Here is a 19250-nt window from a genome sequence, read left to right as displayed (position 1 = left end):
AAAGTGAGCCATAGTATGGGAGCTTCTAGTCATAATCTGGGCAGTTCTATTTCTCTCTCTCTCTCTTTTTTTTTTAAGATAGATTTTATTTATTTGAGAGAGAGAGAGAGAGAGAGCGAGCGAGTGAGCATACATGATGAGGTGGGGGTGAGGAGCAGAGAGGGAGAGGGAGAAGCAGACTCCATGCTGAGCAGCATCCCAGGATGATGACTTGAGTTGAAGGTAGATGCTTAACTGACTGAGCCACCCAGGTGTCCCATAATTTGGACAGTTTCAGTATCATCTGCCACTTTGATTTTTACTGAAAAAGCCTTTGTTTTGTAGTTCCAACCTTTTTTTTTTTTTTTTTTAAATCCCTGCATCCCCATCATCTAAAAACCAAAAGTATATTGTTTGGGAAGTAGAGGTGTTCTGAGATTCTAATGGGAGATGTCTGTGATTTGGGGCTATGATGTACTAGGAGTCATAGTGACCTCTGATTTGGAGTGATTGTGATCACCTTTCTGTGAAGCCACCCATAATTCCCTAGTTATTATCTCTATGGTCTCAGATTGGACATTTACTTACCTCATATTATGATGGCCTCTCTGTGTCTCTCCCTCTGCCTAGATTGTGACATCCAAGGCAGGAACTTTCCCTAACTGATCATTGAGTATTCCTGGACTCTAGCACATGTCTGGAGCACATAGTAAGTAGCTGCTCAATAATTATTTGCTGAATAACTGAATGAATGGGATTTGAGGTGATGGCACCCCACTGTGTTCCTCTCCTTTGTGGTCTGGATTGACTATAAACCGATTGTGCTGAAATGTCTGTGTTTGTGGCCTGCAGTGACTGTGATTTGAGGAGTCTCTGCACAGTGATTGTGACCTGTTTTCACTGACCTGTGATAAGGACCGGCAGGGATAGTGAACGGAGGTAACTCCATTAACTTTGCATGATTGTGAGCTCAAGTGGTTGGGAACACGTTAGCAATAAATGGTGCCTTCTACCACTGCTGTCAGGGGACTGTGATCCTGACCCACGGAGACTTGGCTTCACATGACCACCAGCCAGTGTCAGACCTTGACCACTGACCTGAGATGTCTGTCAGGTGCAGGGACTGTTGGTCTCAGCTGGTAGCCGAGGTTACTGATCCGCGTTATGAGCTGAGGTTACTGAGATCTGTGAACTTGGGCTCAGTCTGGGAAGGGCGCTAATCCGTGTGTTCTACTCTTAGATTCCACTCTGTTGTGTATAACAAAATATCCTCCCAGAGTCTACGAATGACACACTTGGCCCCACGCAAATGAGGGGTAGGGACGAGGACTAGGTTGGGTCAATGCCCAGAAAACTCCTTGAAATAAAACGCACCGTGGAGCCGAGCGCAGAGACCGCTTCTCATCCAGACCCCTGCCCCGCCCCGCCCCCAGACCCTCAGCCCCCTCAGCCCCCTCAGCCCCTGGTGCGCCTGCGCGGAGGCGGGGCCGGGGTTTGCCCTTTGTTGTGGGCCCCAGTTTCCCAGGACACCGTGCGGCGCTGGGGTGGGGCTATGCAGATGAGGCCCGGGGGCGGGGCGGTTGCGGCGGCGTCGGCGGCGGCCGGGGAGGGTCAGTTGGAGGCAGGCGCTCGCTGAGGCAGGAGGAGGGCTCTGGGCCCGCGGCCTGACAGGGACTTAGCCCGCAGAGATCGGCCCCGCGCGCGCGACCCCACACCCACCCTCTCATCCACCTACCCACTCCCTGCGCCGCCTCCTCCCACCCTGAGCAGAGCCGCCGAGGATGATAAACACCCAGGACAGGTAACGGCCCGGCCCAGCTCCCCGCCCCCATCCTCCCCTCATCTGCTCCAGAGGGCCTCCCCAACCCCGGCCGGTTCTAGCCCCCGCAGCGGGGCCTCTCCGCCCCGCACTGGGTCCCTTCCCCACTTGAGCCACCGCAGTCCGAGCCCCCTGCCCTGCAGCGGGGCCTCCTTCCGTCCTTTAGCCCCCTCCCTCCTGCCCGGCCCATCCCCCCCCACCCGGGCCTCCTCCTCCCGCAAAGCTCCCCCCCCTCAGACGCGGACCCAGCCTTTCAGTCAAGTCCCCATTTCTTTTAAGTCCCGTCGGACGGTGCCCCATTCCCCAAACTGGGCTTTCTCCCTCATCCAGGTTCCACAAATTATTTCCCATTTTCCCCAGATCTTTCTTCCTCCCGCTTTAAGTCACTTAACCCTTCCCTTCGAATCTTTTCCCTTTAAACTGCATCCTCCAACCAAACCCTTCTCTTATCACTGCCGCCCCTCCCCCAGTCGGGCTCCAACCTTCAGCTCTCCACTGGACTAATTCCCCCTCCCCCCTCCCCTCCCCTCCCCTCCCCGGTTTCTCAGGCCTGATAGTTTTTACGGTGATGCCCCCTCGTCCCATTGGTCCCTTACTCCTGCTTGGCCTTTTCCCATCCTTCCTCCCTCGACACCCCTTTCCCAGTTAGGCCCCGTTTTCCCTGTCTCCCAGCCGCCTTTTATTTCTCAAACGCTTCGGACTTGACTCCTGTTCGCCGCCCTATTCCCCTACTGGGGTTTCCCCCAACACTTCCAAACACAGCTACCCTCTAGACACTTTCAGCTGGAACTCATCTTTACTCTCATTTTACCCTTCTTAATTGAATCCCATCTTCAGATCATTAGATCTTAGAACTCAGCCCTGCTTGCTTCCATTGAAGGCCTACTCTCTTTCCCTGGCCTTCCAGTGCCTTCAGATCAGGCCCCAGTACTGGATCAGGGTCAGTACTCTGGATACTGGGGCTTTGCAAATTTCCTCCCTCAACACCTGATCCCAGTGTTCCACATTAATTGGAGAGGAAGGCTGCATATCTTTCTGAAACAGCACCAGTGGTTTTCTAAACTTGCCTCCTATATACTTTGCCCTGCTCATACTAGACAGGATTGATCATTCAGCTTTCCTCTCTCTACCTCTCTCCTCTTTTTCCTAAGGCAGCCCTTGTCATCCATCTCTTCTCATACATACCCGGTGTTTCTGCCCCAAACTCTGTGAAACTGTTCCATAATCCTGATTCCTCACAATTTTTAACCCTAGTTGCTTCTACATCAGAATGTCTTCCATTTACGATTTGGGTCTAATTCTCTTCCTCATTTTTCCTCCTAGACTTGTTGCTGTCCCTTCCAAAATTAGCCTGAAGCTCATTTAGTTCTCCACACCAGACCCTTTGTCCCCAGATTTGGCCTTATGGCCTCAGTTCCACACCTGGGCATCATTGTTTTGCAAGCAGATCTATTCCCTGCAGATCCTCCTTAAATTGTGCCATGGCCTGGCAGAGCTAAGAGCTAGACTGTTGTTCCTTTTACAAACATATCCTTCCTTATTGCCTTTTTTCCCCGTGGGGCGCCACCTGCCATTCAAGGTTCCTCTCAAACTTGGGCTTCCTTTTCCCTAAGGTGGTCTCTGACATGCCATCTCCCAGTCCTTTAGCAGCACCATCTTTAAATATTCCAGCTGGGTTTTAGTTTTTCTTGTATCTCCGTATTTCTCAGCCCTGGCTGCACATTGGAAAAATCAGTCTACCTGGACTCCACCTTGAAAGATCTGGTGTGATTGGCCTAGGGTGGGGCCTGGTTATTAGTATATATCTTTAAAGCTCTCTCGATAATTCTTTGTAATATGCAGCAAGGGCTAAGAACCACTGCCCCCCCCCCCCCCCAAGACCTTTCTCATCATATTTCTTTAGTGAGTGTTAGCTCTTTCTTTACTGAAAAGGGCCTTGTTTCCTTCAGGGATTTCTTAGTCTTTCTCAGGTGCTGTCCAGAAATACCCAAGATACCCACAGCAGACTCTTAAATTCTACCTTGAGTTACTCTGTTCTCAGCCATTGGCCATTTTCATTCTCAGGCTCTTATTTAGCCCCCACGCCTCTGTTTCTTCCCTACATGCAGAAAGAAAATTCACTCATTTCCTGGTTTGTTATGGTTGTATTTGGCTCATTACCCTTACCTCTCCAGACTTCTTTACCCATTCTATTTTCCTTTTCTGAGACTGTCAATGTCCATGTCCCTTCGCAGTCCCTGCTTTTATTATATCTTCTCTATCCAACCCCTCTGGAGCTGAGGAAGTGGAGGTGGATATATACTTGGATGGTGCTGGATGCCAGAGGTGGTGTTTGTGGTAAAGCTGTGTGTGATGAGGATAAGACAGCAGGTATGAGAGAGAGCAGGATAAAGTGCAGGGGTGGAAGGAAGCAAAGGAACCTACAGGAAAATCTGCCAAAAGGGTATATGAGATGGATTTGCTTTTCTGTTCCATATTTTTGTCTCCACAGTGGGGTTTGGAAGGTGGTATGGTTTCAGCAGGCATTCTCTGGCATCCTCTGGACTGAGCTGGTCTGGTGCCAAGTCCTTTGCAGGCTGAGCCTTGAGAGTTGGGCATTTGGAACCAATACATAAGGGTCTTCATTGACTGAGGCTGTGAGACCTGAGTTCTAGTTTGGGCTTAGCTAGTGTGCTTCCATGTAAAAAGAAGGGATTGAATTTGCTTAATTTAAGATTCCTTCCAGCTTCTTAAGTGGCAAAACAGGCTTGCTTGTCTCCAGGGCCCTTGCTTAGTGTGTTGGTAATTTGAGGGGCTTGGCTGTATGAAAGGCAGGTGGAGGGAGGAGCCAGCTGGCCTGCCAGGGCCTGGGCAGGAGCGAGGCCTTGGATCAGGCTCCTCCACTTTGGCCTGGGGGTGGGGTGGTGTGTGTGCAGGGTGTCTGGTTTCTTTGAGTTATGGCAATGCTGTTTCCATAACATGTTTCCCAGCCTCCTCTGGCCTGCCCATAACTTTCAAAAAGGATCCTGGTAGAGCCCTAACTGGGGATTCCGATAAGAGCCGGATGTTCTTCCCAGTCTGTGTGCTTGGTGTTTTGTATCCGCAGAGAGGAGGGGGAGCTGGCTAGGAGTTTAGCTCTCATTGGGTGGGGGATGGGCTCTCTATCTTCCCTGGCTCCAGTGAACTACTCTAGAGGTGGAGGCTTGGTTTCCTGGAAGAAATAGTTGCAGAGGAGCCTGTAGTATGTTTTGAAAACAAAGCTTTTCCTTTTCAGTTTTGTTTCAATTAGTACTTCCAGAATGTCAAAATTCCTGATGGTGGGGGCAGGAAGGGGACACCAGGGACAAGCACTTTTATCATGGTTTTTGAACATGAGGTTTAAGTCCAAGGAAATGAAGCTTCAAGGCCTTGCTCTCCCTGGATTTGTAGGGGCAGGAAGACAGTTCTGGCTGAGGCCAGCTTAGTACCTTGTGACAGTACAGTATGCGGAGAAAAGCTTGCCCTGGCTTTATCCATATTATAATCAATCTTTGATTGGTTTTGGGAAGCATTTGGCTCCACAGGTATTTTCTCTTGGGGGTGGACAGAGCACATTAGAGATACCCTGAGTGTCTTCACAGAATGGTTCCCTGGATAACAGAATTTTTTTCTCCCCCAAGAATATGGTTTTGGTTATTCCTCATTTATTAGCACTATGGCTTATTGGGTGTGGGATAGTAGGGTGAGCAAATTTTCCTACCATGTACCTTCAAGGTCATTCCACAGAGAGAGACAGAGAGTCCTAGTATCGTTGGGAATCCCCCCAAATTGAAGGTATGCTTCAGAAAGCAGTGTGGACTAATAATAGTCATTCCTCACTCTGCCAACAAATCCAAATTTAGCGTCAGAGCTGCTCAGAAATGTAAAAATGGGGACTGAGGAGTGGGGTAGAGGATGTTACATATGTGCATTTCTAGAGAAAAAAAAGTAATTCATCCCTTCTTGAAACTGTATGCAGTATTGATTCAAGTTGGTGCCATGACTCGCGAGGCTATGAAGCCTAATTGAAAGCTATAGACCAGAAATAGCCAAGTGAGCAAGAATTTTGTTACTTGAAGTGAACAAAACCGGTAGTTTCCTGTTGGCAGAATAAAATGCTTTGTATAAGATAAGCCTTAAGAAAATTTCCTAGGTCTTTGATACCATATTAATGATGAAATAATTCTGTTGTGGGAAGAGGGGCTGGAACTGGTGATGAGTTTATTATACAAACTAGATCAAGGTACTTTAAAATTAAGGTCTAATTTTAAAGCATGAGTACCTTGCTATCCATCCACCTCTGTAGTGTATGTGGGTCTGCCTACCTTTGGCAGATGATGTACCAATATCAGTTGTGTACAGGAAGATAAACAGACCTCAGAGGTGGATATTCTAGCTGCCACCACAAGTACATTTCTTGTGGAGAATCGACCAAAACCCAGTTTTGCTTTCAGTCTGTGATTCAGAGTGGTGATGTCATTTTCTGTATAATTGTACTTAGCAAGTAGACTCCCTTTGGCATACAGAACAGCCCTAGCGAAATGACTTATGATTGGCATCTGACCAGAGTCCTTTTCTCATATGGGAAAGGAATTGGCAGCTGGAAATTAGCCTCTACGGTCCCACTAGACTGGAGGTGGCCATCACCTCCTACCTTTCTTCCTACTTCTTCTTAGCCGAATGTGATGGCAGTCCTGATTGGTCCCTCTTTGCATAGGAATTAGTCATCAGAGACCTTTCTAGTCTCCGTAAAAGCAGCCTGTGTGAGAGAAGTCTGGGCTTAGAGAGTGTTCTGTGAGGTAGAGCCTGAGACATGAATGGATCAGAAAAGGTTGAAAGAGGGGAGTGAATGTAGAAGCTTGGGAATGTGGTTTTTTTATGTCTTTTCCCTTGAATACCACAAGGTAGGTAATAATACCAAGGCTATATGCCCCGACCCTGACAGGTAATGGAAACCAGAGAGAAGAAAGTGGCAAGCTCAGGCCACTGATTCAAGTGAAACACAATCAAAAGTATGTTAAGGAGAATATGAATCCACATATTTGTTAGATGTAGCTGAATAGAACTTAGCCACAGAATTATATTAAATCTCTATGTAGCAGGCCGCCCCCTGCTTTGAGCACAGTAAATATAAAAATCAAAACTGACAAAGTCACCTGGAAGTGATTCTTTAACAGGAGATCCTCTATCAAGAGATTTAAGTTCCTTTCTTTAAATAGTAAGTACCCTAAAGATTTAAAAATAGGATTTGAATTATAAAAATTTGATTTACTAGCAACACTCCCCAGGAATACATCTGCTATATACCCTGCCTGTCTGTAACCAGTGTATGAAATTATAACTTGCTAAGGACATTTCAGGCAGCAGTTTCACAGAATGCTTTGAATTAGAGGCAGCAGGATATGATGTGTCGGTAGCACTCATGTATCCTGAGGAGTGTTTCCAAGGGCATGTCTGATAACAACTGCGAAAATAAAAGGCACTAACAGATAGGCTCTAATCTCCCATCTTTCTTCTGAACTGACTTGGATACTTGACACCCTCATTTCCAGCGTGATATATTTTTTTCTTCTCCAAAAGCAAGCAGCCCAGCTGTTTGGGTTTAGTCTGATAACATTAGATTCTTCTTAATGAGTCTGATCTTTTCAGTCTCTAGACTGAGCTTAAGTCCTCTTTTTGATGGTAAAGATTAAACCATGCCTGCCCCTCACTGGAGTGAGCAAGATTTGAGGAAGGAATGGAAAAAGCTGGGCATTGGAGCCAGTAGAAACACAACTTTACTGAATGCAAAACCTAATCTGCTTTGGATCTTATGACAGAAGGGCCTGTGTTTAGAAGCTACTTTCACTGTGCAAAAGTTCCTGCAAGATTCACTGTTCTCTGTTGAAATTGGTGGCATACCATTTTGAAGACTAAAGTCAATACAAGAACAGAAGGCTTTTTATTTTTTTTTAATGATTATTTTAAAGTAATCTCTGCCCCCAATGTGGGGCTTGAACTCATGACCCTGTGATCAAGAGTCATGCTCTACCAACTGAGTCAGCCAGGTTCCCCTGTTCTCTTAAGTTGAAAGATAACTGATATACTATGTTGTATTAGTTTCAGGTGATTTAGTATTTATATACATTACAAAATGGTACCATGAATCACCATACAAAGTTGTTACAATATTATTGACTATATTTCCTGTGTCTTTTTTTTTTTTTTAATTTTTATTTATTTATGATAGTCACAGAGAGAGAGAGAGGCAGAGACACAGGCAGAGGGAGAAGCAGGCTCCATGCACCGGGAGCCTGACGTGGGACTCGATCCCGGGTCTCCAGGATCGCGCCCTGGGCCAAAGGCAGGCGCCAAACCGCTGCGCCACCCAGGGATCCCTATTTCCTGTGTCTTACATTATAGGTCTTATTTATTTTGTAAATGGAGGGTTGTACCTTTTAATCCTCTTCACCTGTTTAATCCTCTGGCAATTGTCAGTTCTCTGTATAAGTCTGTTTCCGTTTTGTTTGTTTTGTTCCTTTAGATTCTGTGCATAACTGAAATCATAAAGTATTGGTCTTTCTCTGTCTCACGTATCTCACTTAGTGTCATGACCTTTAGGTTTATCCGTGTTCTCACAAAGGGTAAGATTTCTTCTTTTTCATGGCCGAGTAGTATACCATTGTGTATATATACACCACATCTTCATTCATATATTGCTGGACAGTTTCTGTATCTTGGCCTTCATAAATAATGGTGTGATGAACACAGGGTATCTTTTTGAATTAATATTTTCATTTTTTTCAGATAAATATCTAGAAGTGGAATTGCTGGATCTTATGGTAGTTGTATTTTTAATTTTTTGAGGAACTTCCATAATCTATTCCATGATAACCGCACCAGTTTGCATTCCTACAACAGTGCACAAAGGTTCCTTTTTTTTCCACGTTCTCACTGTTTGTTTTTTTCTTTTTTTCTTAAAGATTTTATTCATTTATTCATGAGAGACACACACGGGGATGGAGGGGGGGGGAACGAGAGAGAGAGGCAGAGACCCAGGCAGAGGGAGAAGCAGGCCCCATGCAGGGAGCCCGACATGGGACTCGATTCTGGGTCTCCAGGATCAGGCCCTTGGCTGAAGGCGGCGCTAAACCACTGAGCCACCGGGCTGCCCTCTCTTCTTTTTTTAAGAGAAGGGGAGTGGGAGGGAGAGAGAATCTCAAGCAGGCTCCATGCTTGGGGGGGGGGGGGGGGGTTGCCCAGTCTCAACCCTAAGGTCATGCATGACCTGAGCTGAAATCCAAGAGTTGGCTGCTCAACCGACTTAGCCACCAACACTTATTTCTTGTCATTTTGATACTGGCCATTCTGGCAGATATGAGGTGATGTATCACTGGTTTTGACTTGCATTTCCCTGATGATTATTGATGTTGAGCATCTTTTCAGATGGCTGTTGGGCATCTGAATATCTTCTTTGGGAATGCCTGCTGAGATCCTCTGCTCATTTTAAAAAAAATATTTATTTATTTGTTTTAGAGAGCATGAGTGGGGGTAGGAGCAGAGGGAAACAAATCCTCAAGCAGGGATGCCTGGGTGGCTCAGTGATTGAGTGCCTGCATTCTGCCCAGGGTGTAATCCTAGAGTCCCAGGATCAGTCCCACATCGGGCTCCCTGCAGGGAGCCTGCTTCTCCCTCAGCCTGTGTCTCTGCCTCTCTCATGAATAAATAAATAAAATCTTAAAAAAAAAAAATCCTCAACAGAGTCCCCACTGAGTGCAGAGCCCGATTTGGTGCTTGATCCCACGACCCTGAGATCATAACCTGAGCTGAAATCAAGAGTCAGATGCTCAACCGAGCCACCCAGACACCCTTCCTCTGCCTGTTTTTTAATCAGATTATTTTTTGATATTGAGTTATAGGAGTTGTTTTTTAGATTTTAGTTTTTTACTTTATCTCTACACCCACTGTGGGGCTTGAACTCCTGACCCTGAGATCAAGAGTTGCATGTTCCACTGACTAAGTCAGCCAGGTGACCTTGTATGAGTTCTTTATATATTTTGGATGTTAATCCCTTATTGGATATATCACTTACGAATATTTTCATCCATTCACTCGGTTGCCTTTTTGTTTTGTTGAGTTTCCTTTGCAAGCTTTTTAGGTCTATGTAGTCCCATTTGTTTATTTTTGCTTTTATTGTCCTTGCCTAAGGAGGCAGATACAGAAAAATAGTGCTAAGACTAATGAAGAGCTTACTGCTACATTTTCTAGGTATTTTATAGTTTCATGTTTTACATTTAAATCTTTAATCCATCTTGAATTTAGTTTTGTGTATGGCATGAGAAAGTGGTCCAGTTTTATTCTTTTGCATTTAACTGTTCAGTTTTCCCAACACCATTTTTTTGAAGAGACCATCTTTTCTCCATTGTATATTTTTGCTTCCTTTGTCAAATATTTTTTAAAGATTTTATTTATAAATAAATATATAAAAGAGATACACAGAAGCATAGGCAGAGGGAGAAGCAGGCTCCCCGTGGGGAGCCCGATGTGGGACTCAATCCCAGGACCCCAGGATCGTGCCTTGAGCCGAAGGCAGATGCTCAACTGCTGAGCCACCCAGGTGCCCCCTTTGTCATAGATTAATTAAATACATGTGTGTAGGTTTATTTCTGGGCTCTCTATTATGTTCCACTGATCTATGTATCTCTTTTTGTGCCAGTACCATACCACTTTGAATACTATAACTTTGTAGTATACTTTGAAATCTGAGAATGTGATGCCTTCAGCTTTGTTTTTGAGTCTCAAGATTGCTTTGGCTATTTGGGCTCTTTTGTGGTACCATACAAACTTTTAAGATTATTTGTTCTAGTTCTGTGAAAAATGCCATTGGTATTTTGATAGAGCTTGCACTGAGTCTTTGATTGCTTTGGGTAGTATGGACATTTTAACAATATTGTTCCAGTTCATGTCATGGTATATCTTTGCATTTGTTTGTGTATCCGTTTCTTTCATCAGTGTCTTACAGTTTTCAGAGTACAGTTTTTTTACTTCCTTGGTTCAATTTAGTCCTAAATACATATTTTTTTTATTTCTTAAAGATTTCTTTCTTTCTTTTTTTTTCTTTTTTTAAAGATTTTATTTATTTATGAGCAACACAGCAGAGAGGAGAGAGAGAAAGAGGCAGAGACACAGGCAGAGGGAGAAGCAGGCTCCATGCAGGGAGCCTGATGTGGGACTTGATCCCAGGACCTTGAGATCACGACCTGAGCCAAAGACAGATGCTCAAGCGCTGAGCCACTCAGGTGTCCCTAAATATATTTTTAAAAAGATTTTATTTATTCATGAGAGACACACAGAGAGGCAAAGACATAGGGTGAGCAAGAAGCAGGGAGCCTGGGCAGCCCCCGTGGCTCAGCGGCTTAGCACCACCTACAGCCTAGGGCATGATCCTGGAGACCCAGGATCGAGTCCCACGTAGGGTTCCCTGTGTGGAGCCTGCTTCTCCCTCTGCCTGTGTCTCTGCCCCCCCCCCCCCCTCTCTCTCTGTGTCTCTCATGAATAAATAAATAAAATCTTTAAAAAAAAAAAAAAAGCAGGGAGCCTGATCCCAGGACCCTGGGATCATAACCTGAGCCAAAGGCAGCTCAACCACAGAGCCACCCAGGCATCCATTTTTTTTTAATGCAATTGTAAATAGGATTATTTTCTTAATTTCTCCTTCTGGTAGTTTGTTATTAGTATATATAAATGCAACAGCTTTTTGTAAATTGATTTTGTATCCTGTAACCTTACTAAACTGATTTATTCTTAAGGTTTTTGGTGGAGGTACTGGGTTTTTTTTTTATATATATAGTAGCATGTCCTCTACAACTATTTTTCTTGCCTAATTGCTGATCATGCCCTTAATTTCTTTACCACATATGTACCCATCTCCCTGTCCTTCTCACTTCAGAAATGACAATCAAGCTTTTTGAAAGAGAAGCAATTTGCCATTCACAGCAAATAACAGCAGACCATTATGATGGGTGATAATTGTTGATTGTGAACTCCAGTCTACTAAATTTATTCTAAACCTTAGCTATTTCTCTTAGGGAAGTGGATCGCAGGATGGGGGCCTGAAAAACCCTTCCATCCTCACTCACAGAGACACTTGCTCTTGTGCAGACTTGTTGGGGATGAGGAGGAATTTCCAGGATCCTTGTGTGTAAGAGTGGGGAAGTAAATGGTTTGTTACCATGGGATAGACTTCTTGCATTTACTTGAGGAGTGAGCGCATGGGTTAGGGCTGAACATAGGGCAGGCCCTAGGGATTATTTCTAGGAAGACAAAGGGGATTCTGGATCTAAAAAAGGAAAGCCCACCTTATTCTGATCTTTCTAGTAGATTGGCCCCATTGCTTCTGCCATTTGCAAGTAAAAATTAGCCCATAATGAAGATGGTGGTTGGAATGGCTATCAGGTTAGATGTGCTCTCATCTAGAACCAGGGAGGAAAAAAACAAACAGGGAGGCACAATTTTCTGGGAATGGGAGTCTGAGGTTAGCACCAGAATTCTAGTACTGCAAGGGCCTAGGTGATCTGGTGGTTTTGTGAACCTATGTAGTTCTGGTATCCAAGGCCATATCTCGTCTACTCCAGAGAAGTTTGCCAGTTCTTGGGTAGCTCCACTGACTAATAATACATTGCAAGCCAGCTTTCTTCAGTGGCCCAGGCTTCCTGGTGTTACTGCAAGAACCTCAACGAAGACCCAAAGTGGTCACCAGGGAATGGGAACAGAACCATGTCGTGTGGGAGGTGGGGGTGGGTGTATATACCTTTCTTAGGGAAGCCCCTGCTTAATTTATTCTGGCCTGGACACTATTCTGTCCCTTAACACATTGGAATAGGGGGATGATAATCATTCATTGTCCCTAGAAGAAAAGAAGTCCCTCCGTGAAAATAACATATATCATGCCCCTTCTGCTAGTTTGTATTGGCAAGGCTGAGAATGGGGGTGTGTGGTGAGGATGGCCCGAGGCTTTCTAGAGGAGGCAGGAGATGGTGCCCTGTGTTTTTTTACCCCAGGTGTTGTTGATGCTGCTCCAGGCCCACAGATACTTCCCTGGGAACTCCCATCTCCCAGTGAAATTCCTTTTCTTTTTAAAAAAGATTTATTTATTGAAGATTGAGTGTGTGTGTGTGTGTGTGTGTGTGTGTGTGTGTGTGTGTATGAGTGCCAGCTAGGGGAGGGGCAGGAGAGAGAATCTCAAGTGGACTCCCCACTGAGTGTGGAACCTGACACAGCTTGATACCAGAATTCTGAGATCATGACCTGAGCCAAAGTCAGGAGTCAGATGTTTAACCAACTGAGGCACCCAAGAGCCCCACAATGAAATTTCTAAGTGTGACTTCAGGCCCCTGGTTGAAATCCTTGAGAGAAAGAGGAGCTGAGCTAGATCAATGATGGGTTTGGACTTCCTGTCTCAGCTGAAATGTTCACATGGGTCTCTTAGAGTACTGAGAATCTTAATTGGATGCCCCTTTGGTTATTGTACCATTGCCATGGTAGGTGTGAGTTCTGTTTTGTCACTCTGAGGCCAAGTGAAAAACTCAAATCTGGTATGTCATGCCACATAAAGCAAAAAGTGTGAAGAATGTGCCTTGCATCAGATTACAACTGGCTTTCGGGGGGAAAAAAAAAACCCTTGATTTATGTCATATGCTGATTTCTGTGGTGTAAATACTTCCCCTATGGCCTATTCGAGCTACCAACATGACATTATTAAACACACATTTGGGAAGAGATGGGCACAGTCGTGTGAGCTGGCTCTAGCACACCCCAGCAGTGGCCCTCCCATATGTCATCCATTGCATCCAAGCTGCTTAGAGGCTGGGGTGTTGGGGCCATGGGATGGGCGTGTTGCTGACTTGTGGTATACATGCACAGGCAGCCTGCTGCTTTCCCTGCTTCACTGGCTATTGGCCTGTGAAGTGAGCTACAGCTCAGCCTGAGGAACCACTTAATCAGATTTCAGAGAAGGCAGTGGAACAGATCTGGAGCCCTGTTGGGTCCACCTGAAAATCAGGACTGGCAGTAAGGGCACACACCTGGAGATGACCGGGAACTCCTTTAGGAGCCTTTCATCCTCTAATTCTGATTATTGGCTTCCTTAGTTCCCAGCAAATATACCTTCTCTCAGCCCACCCCTGACATATGCCTGAGTGTCCATTCTGATTGTATCAGTATTACCTAAACTCCCATGCTCAGGTCAGATTCTAGCAAAGAAGGGCGAAGAAGCCCAACATTTGGTGGCACACCATGGACAAACTCAGACCATAATACTGTGTACTACAGTATACCTCTTCTCTGAGAACCAAATCCCTGGATTTAATTCACTTCTTGACCCTGGAGAGATTTGGGTTATTGATTTCTTGTCCAAGTCTTTTGTTTAGATTGGGGAGGAGGTCATCATTGGAAAAGTGGTTGGAAAAGGAGTTCCTCAGGGACAAGGTACCTAGCCCATGTGATCTCTTAAGATTCCTATACCTCTCCAGCCAGAAGTGACTGTGTAGGTGTTGAAATTGCCACGTAGGTTGTTGAAGTACTGTCAGAATAAGGAAAGGGACTGGGGGACAGGGTTTTAAAGCCTTGAAGGGAAGCCAGAATCTGGTTCCTCTCAGGGTTCGCCAGTGCCACAGAGATTTGTTTTATGTTGAACAGGTGCTCCTCTGGTCAGATACGTCCAGCTGGGCTCCCTTAGCGCATCTGGGGCTCCCTCTGCTCTTGAAGCACAGCAGTAGGTCTGGAAGGTGAAGCTGAAAGGATGGGGGTGTGGGGGGGTCCTGGTACAGCTTTAGAGCACTTACTTAGAGCCAGGGCAGAGGCTGGAGTGAGATGTTGTGTTAAATCTTTAAGTCTTGGTGTTTACTGTTCTTACCTTCTCTGTCTTTTGCAGTAGTATTTTGCCTTTGAGTAACTGTCCCCAGCTCCAGTGCTGCAGGCACATTGTTCCGGGGCCTCTGTGGTGCTCCTGATGCCCCTCACCCACTGTCGAAGATCCCCGGTGGGCGAGGGGGCGGCAGGGATCCTTCTCTCTCAGCTCTAATATATAAGGTAAGGAGGACTCGGGTGGAAAGCTTGGAGCACAGCAGTCTCAGATTGCACTCAGCTGGTGCTTAAGGGCAGAAATTGCTGCCTTTAGTCTTAGGCCAGTAGGGGAATCAAGAAGGACTCCTTCAACTGAGGCTGATATGGCTTTTGGGGAGTATTAGGAGGAGGAGATGTACATTAAGCAAATGCTGCCATCTTAGCTTGGTGGTCAGCACTTCAGTGTCGGTTCAGGGTCCTGAGTGGAAAGGAGAATGATGAATGGAAGGGGGGCTGTGCAAAAACTCTTTTTGGTGTGACTCCTCAGTTTCTCTTGAGAAATACCTAGGACCTGGAGGAGCAGTTGCCCACGCCTGTTAGGCATTTTGATTTCCATCCCTAATTAGCCTGATTGGGGGTGGGCTGAGGGGGAAGGAGAAGGGGTTTTGCAGCTCTATCATCTGTCATCCTGGCAGCATAGGGTAACATCCCAGGAGCTTGAGAGAATCTTGGCAATCTGCTCTGAGAATGATCTGGGCTGGGGTAGCCAGCTCTTTGCTGCCCTTTAATCTCCTGATTGAGGCCCAGAAGTTGGTTTAGCTTCTCAAGATTGGCATTGAAGGGTAGCAGGATGGCTGAGTTCTGGTCTCTTGAGGTTGTGCCCAAGGGAGACAACATGGACCTGTAGTCTACCTGGAAGCAGGCTTTGGTTGAGCTGGGCCCCAGCCAAGGCCTCACATATATCCTCATTTATTTGTTCTGTTTCTCTTTCAGAGAGAGAAGGGAAAGAGATTGGTGTTGGTGGGATACACTTGGGTTTAGAGTCTGGGAGACCTGGTTTGAATCTCAACTCTGTCATTTACTAGCTCTGGAGCCCCCGGTCAGTTGCTTAATTCTTCTGCGCCCCTAATATCTCAGGTTTAAAATGGGGATATTAATAACTACCTCAGATGCTTCCGATGGTGACTGAGAAATGGGAAAGCACCTGCATAGTACTTGGCATCTAGTGGACACCTGGTAAATGTTTCCCTTCCTGTCATGCTGGCCTTTAGCTGCCATCAGCTGGTCTTTGTTGATGAGTGACGATGGCTCCATTTAGCTGGCATGCAGCTCTCTACTTTCAGTATGCCCTTCATCCCATACTACCCTGAGACTGGCCCTAGAAGTCTCCAGGACCACTGAGGTTAGGGAGCCTGTGATGTGGCCAGAGCAGTAGTGACCTGGTCGTCTGACCTGATTTCTTCCCAGGACGAGAAGCTCACTGTGACCCAGGACCTCCCTGTGAATGATGGAAAACCTCACATTGTCCACTTCCAGTATGAGGTCACCGAGGTGAAAGTCTCTTCCTGGGATGCAGTCCTGTCCAGCCAGAGCCTGTTTGTAGAAATCCCAGATGGATTATTAGCTGATGGGAGCAAAGAAGGGTAAGGAGCAAGTGCTGGGGAAGGGGAAGGAGGGTCCATTCCAGAGAAGGGACTGTGCTCATTGGGCTTCACAGATGAACAGGGAAGGTCTGCCACCTTATCTAGCTCTAGGTTTCCCAAGCTGATACCAGTTCGTGACAGCTTATTTTTAGCCAGTAAAACAGGCCTGCTGTGGGTTGTAATTAAAGGCGATCATTATCACATTAACCAAATCGGTCATTTAATCGCTCCCTGGTTCACTCTTCTCAGCAGATGTTAAGTCCCCTTGAGCCGCCATACAATGATGCAGTTCAAAAGGGCAGGAAGCTCTGAGATACATTGGGATTTTATTGGATTGGGCAAGGCCCTCCAAGGCAGTCAGGTATATAAGGCACAGCTGTAGAGTCGACGTTCTCTTGAGTGCCCCTAGCTTGTGAGGAAATCCTTTTAGGCAGTGTCAGGGCCCAGATTCCCATCTGTCTCAGTGGCAGGTGGTCATCAAACTTGGCAACTTTGGAAGACCCCTGAGAAAAACTAGGTTCTTTTCCTAGGCCCCATACTATCTTGTGAACTGCATTGGTGAAGTTGGTTAGCATTAATTTCAGATGAAAAATCCTTATTCCAGGAAGAGATAATTCAGTAACATTTTTCTTTGGATTGTGGCTTTTTCTAAACTCAGCTCTTCAAATAGGAAGCTTCTCCCTGGCAGTTCCCTATTTATAATGCTGGCTGTAAGCCTCAGAGAAGGTTTTTCTGAGGGTGGGTAGGTGGGAAGTCTAGAGAGGTTGGTAGTGGGCCTGAGTTGTTTTCTTTGTCTCTGGCAGATTGTTAGCACTGCTAGAGTTTGCTGAAGAGAAGATGAAAGTGAACTACGTCTTCATCTGCTTCAGGAAGGGCCGAGAAGACAGAGGTGAGGAATCAAAGTAGCCTGAGACCTACTGCCCAGGCAGTGAGGAAGGAGTGAGGGGTAAGGGGCTCCTTATTCAGTGAAGTAGGACTCTTGAGTTTGCCAGTATAAATCCTGGGAAATCCTAGGGGTGGGAGTGCCTGCCTGCAGGGGCTTTTAGTGAAGGCCTCATGCTTATTCCATCTTTGTTTTTTGTTTTCCCTCGAATTGAACCTACCCTTGTGTTTCTCATCAGAATCCTTTTTACACTCTTCTGCAGCTCCACTCCTGAAGACCTTCAGCTTCTTGGGCTTTGAGATTGTGCATCCAGGCCATCCCTGTGTTCCCTCTCGGCCAGATGTGATGTTCATGGTTTACCCCCTGGACCAGAACTTGTCCGATGAGGACTAATGGTCATAGAGGATGCTTTGCCCAAGAGCCACAGTGGGGGAAGAGGGGAAGTTAGGCAGCCCTGGGACAGAGAAGGGGGCTCCTTGCTGTCTAGGGAAGGACACTGAGGGGCTCAGGGTGAGGGTTGCCTATTGTGTTCTTGGAGTTGACTCGTTGAAATTGTTTTCCATAAAGAACAGTATAAACATATTATTCACATGTAATCACCAATAGTAAATGAAGATGTTTATGAACTGGCATTAGAAGCTTTTTAAACTCCGCTGTGTGACGTGCTCTATCTAGCCTAGGGGAGGACATTGCCTAGAGGGGGAGGGGCTGTCTGGGTCCAGGGGCGAGGGCTGGTGGGCAGCACCATCAGGCTCAGGTTCCCCTGCTGTTGGGCTTTCTTTTTTGGTTTTTAAGACTTGTGTATTTTCTTTCTTTGCTTCCTGTTAACCCAAGGACTCCTGAGTAGAGGCTTTCCAGCCCCTGGGCTGTGTCCTTGTTTTTTGACACTCTGCCTGGGCTCCTCTGTATGCATTCGTGTCTGGCCTGGAGAAGCCAGGTCTGACCCCCTCCTTCTTTACAGCTTAGTGTTACTCTGGCATTTGGTTAAGCTGGCTTAATCTGTTTAATGTTATCAGTGCATTTTAAATAGGGGCATTGAAGTTCACTCCCACCACCAGGGCTTTCTTTGGGGTGCCTGGGCCTTAAGACACTAGCCAAACTCCCAATTCTCAAATCACAGCCAGTAGTTCTTGCTCTTGGCTGCAGGCCAGGCCCCAAGGGGTCTCTTTCCTAGGGTCACAAAGAGCAGAGAGGAAGAGGAATAGCAACTCAGGGCCTGGGGGTTGTGTGGGATCTGATCTTAGGGACAGGATGCCTCTGCCTGGCTGAGTATAGTGCTGACTGCCTCTCCTCTCCTCCCAACAGGTTCTGAATAGTGCCTGAGCCTCTGCCCCATAGGGCTGAGGGGTGGGACTGGGGGTGTACAAGTGGCCTGCCGTTTTCTGTTTTCACTGAACGGCTTGTTCTGAGGTGGGAAGAAGGGGAGAGCTCTAGATTGGGCTAGAGGGGGTGGGGGTGTCAGGGAGGCAAGTGTGTTGTGTTACTGTGTCAATAAACTGATTTAAAGTTGTGGTTGGTCTGTTCTTCATTACTGTACCAGGACCAGCTTTCTACCACTACTCTTTTGAGTGTAGAGCATAACATAGCAGGGGTGTGATACATACTTCTTAGGGGGGGAAAGCTGCAGTGCCTCAGGACAGTTAAACCAGCTGAAGCCTCTGGGGCCACATTACACTGCACAACACAGTTGCTAGGAGTCTGGAACAAACTGCCAGTACCCCCTAGAGAGGTATATATATATCAGCTTCATCCAAAATAGAGGCTATACCCGGGATCCATTCTCAGTGTTTCTTTTTGTATAGAAGGCTGGGTCCTGAAACTGGGTTCTGACTTTCGCGTGGAGCTGCCCTGACATTCTCATTCCTGGAGGTGTTTGAAGAAAGCAGCACACACCCTCCCTGGGAGGGGGATTTGATTGCCATTCCTCTTGCGCCACCAGCCTGATTAATAAAGCTCTCAGTGGCACTGTAGGGAGCTAACTTTTTTAACCCCCCCCCCCCCCCCAAAAAAAAAAGCTCCCTAGGCTCCACACCCAACATGGGGCTTGAATTCACAACCCTGGGGTCAAGAGTTGCATGTTCTACTGCCTGAGCCAGCCAGACACCCT

At 46.5% G+C, this 19250-nt stretch overlaps 1 protein-coding gene across 1 annotated transcript; it reads left to right on the top strand.

The window, feature by feature from the left end:
* Positions 1–1615: 1615 nt before the first annotated feature.
* OAZ2 (ornithine decarboxylase antizyme 2) lies at positions 1616–18652 on the top strand (the record flags this gene model as incomplete). The annotated part of the gene is made up of 4 exons (XM_072738788.1): positions 1616–1780; positions 16085–16260; positions 17064–17149; positions 17406–18652. Coding segments are annotated over 4 exons (558 nt in total), but the record flags the coding sequence as incomplete, so codon positions are not given.
* Between the last annotated feature and the right edge of the window lie 598 nt (positions 18653–19250).

The sequence above is a fragment of the Vulpes vulpes genome, chromosome 15 (assembly GCF_048418805.1).
Source record: "Vulpes vulpes isolate BD-2025 chromosome 15, VulVul3, whole genome shotgun sequence".
Lineage (NCBI taxonomy): Eukaryota > Metazoa > Chordata > Mammalia > Carnivora > Canidae > Vulpes > Vulpes vulpes.
Note: the sequence above shows the minus strand (reverse complement) of the source record. Positions and strands in the feature narration are given on the sequence as shown.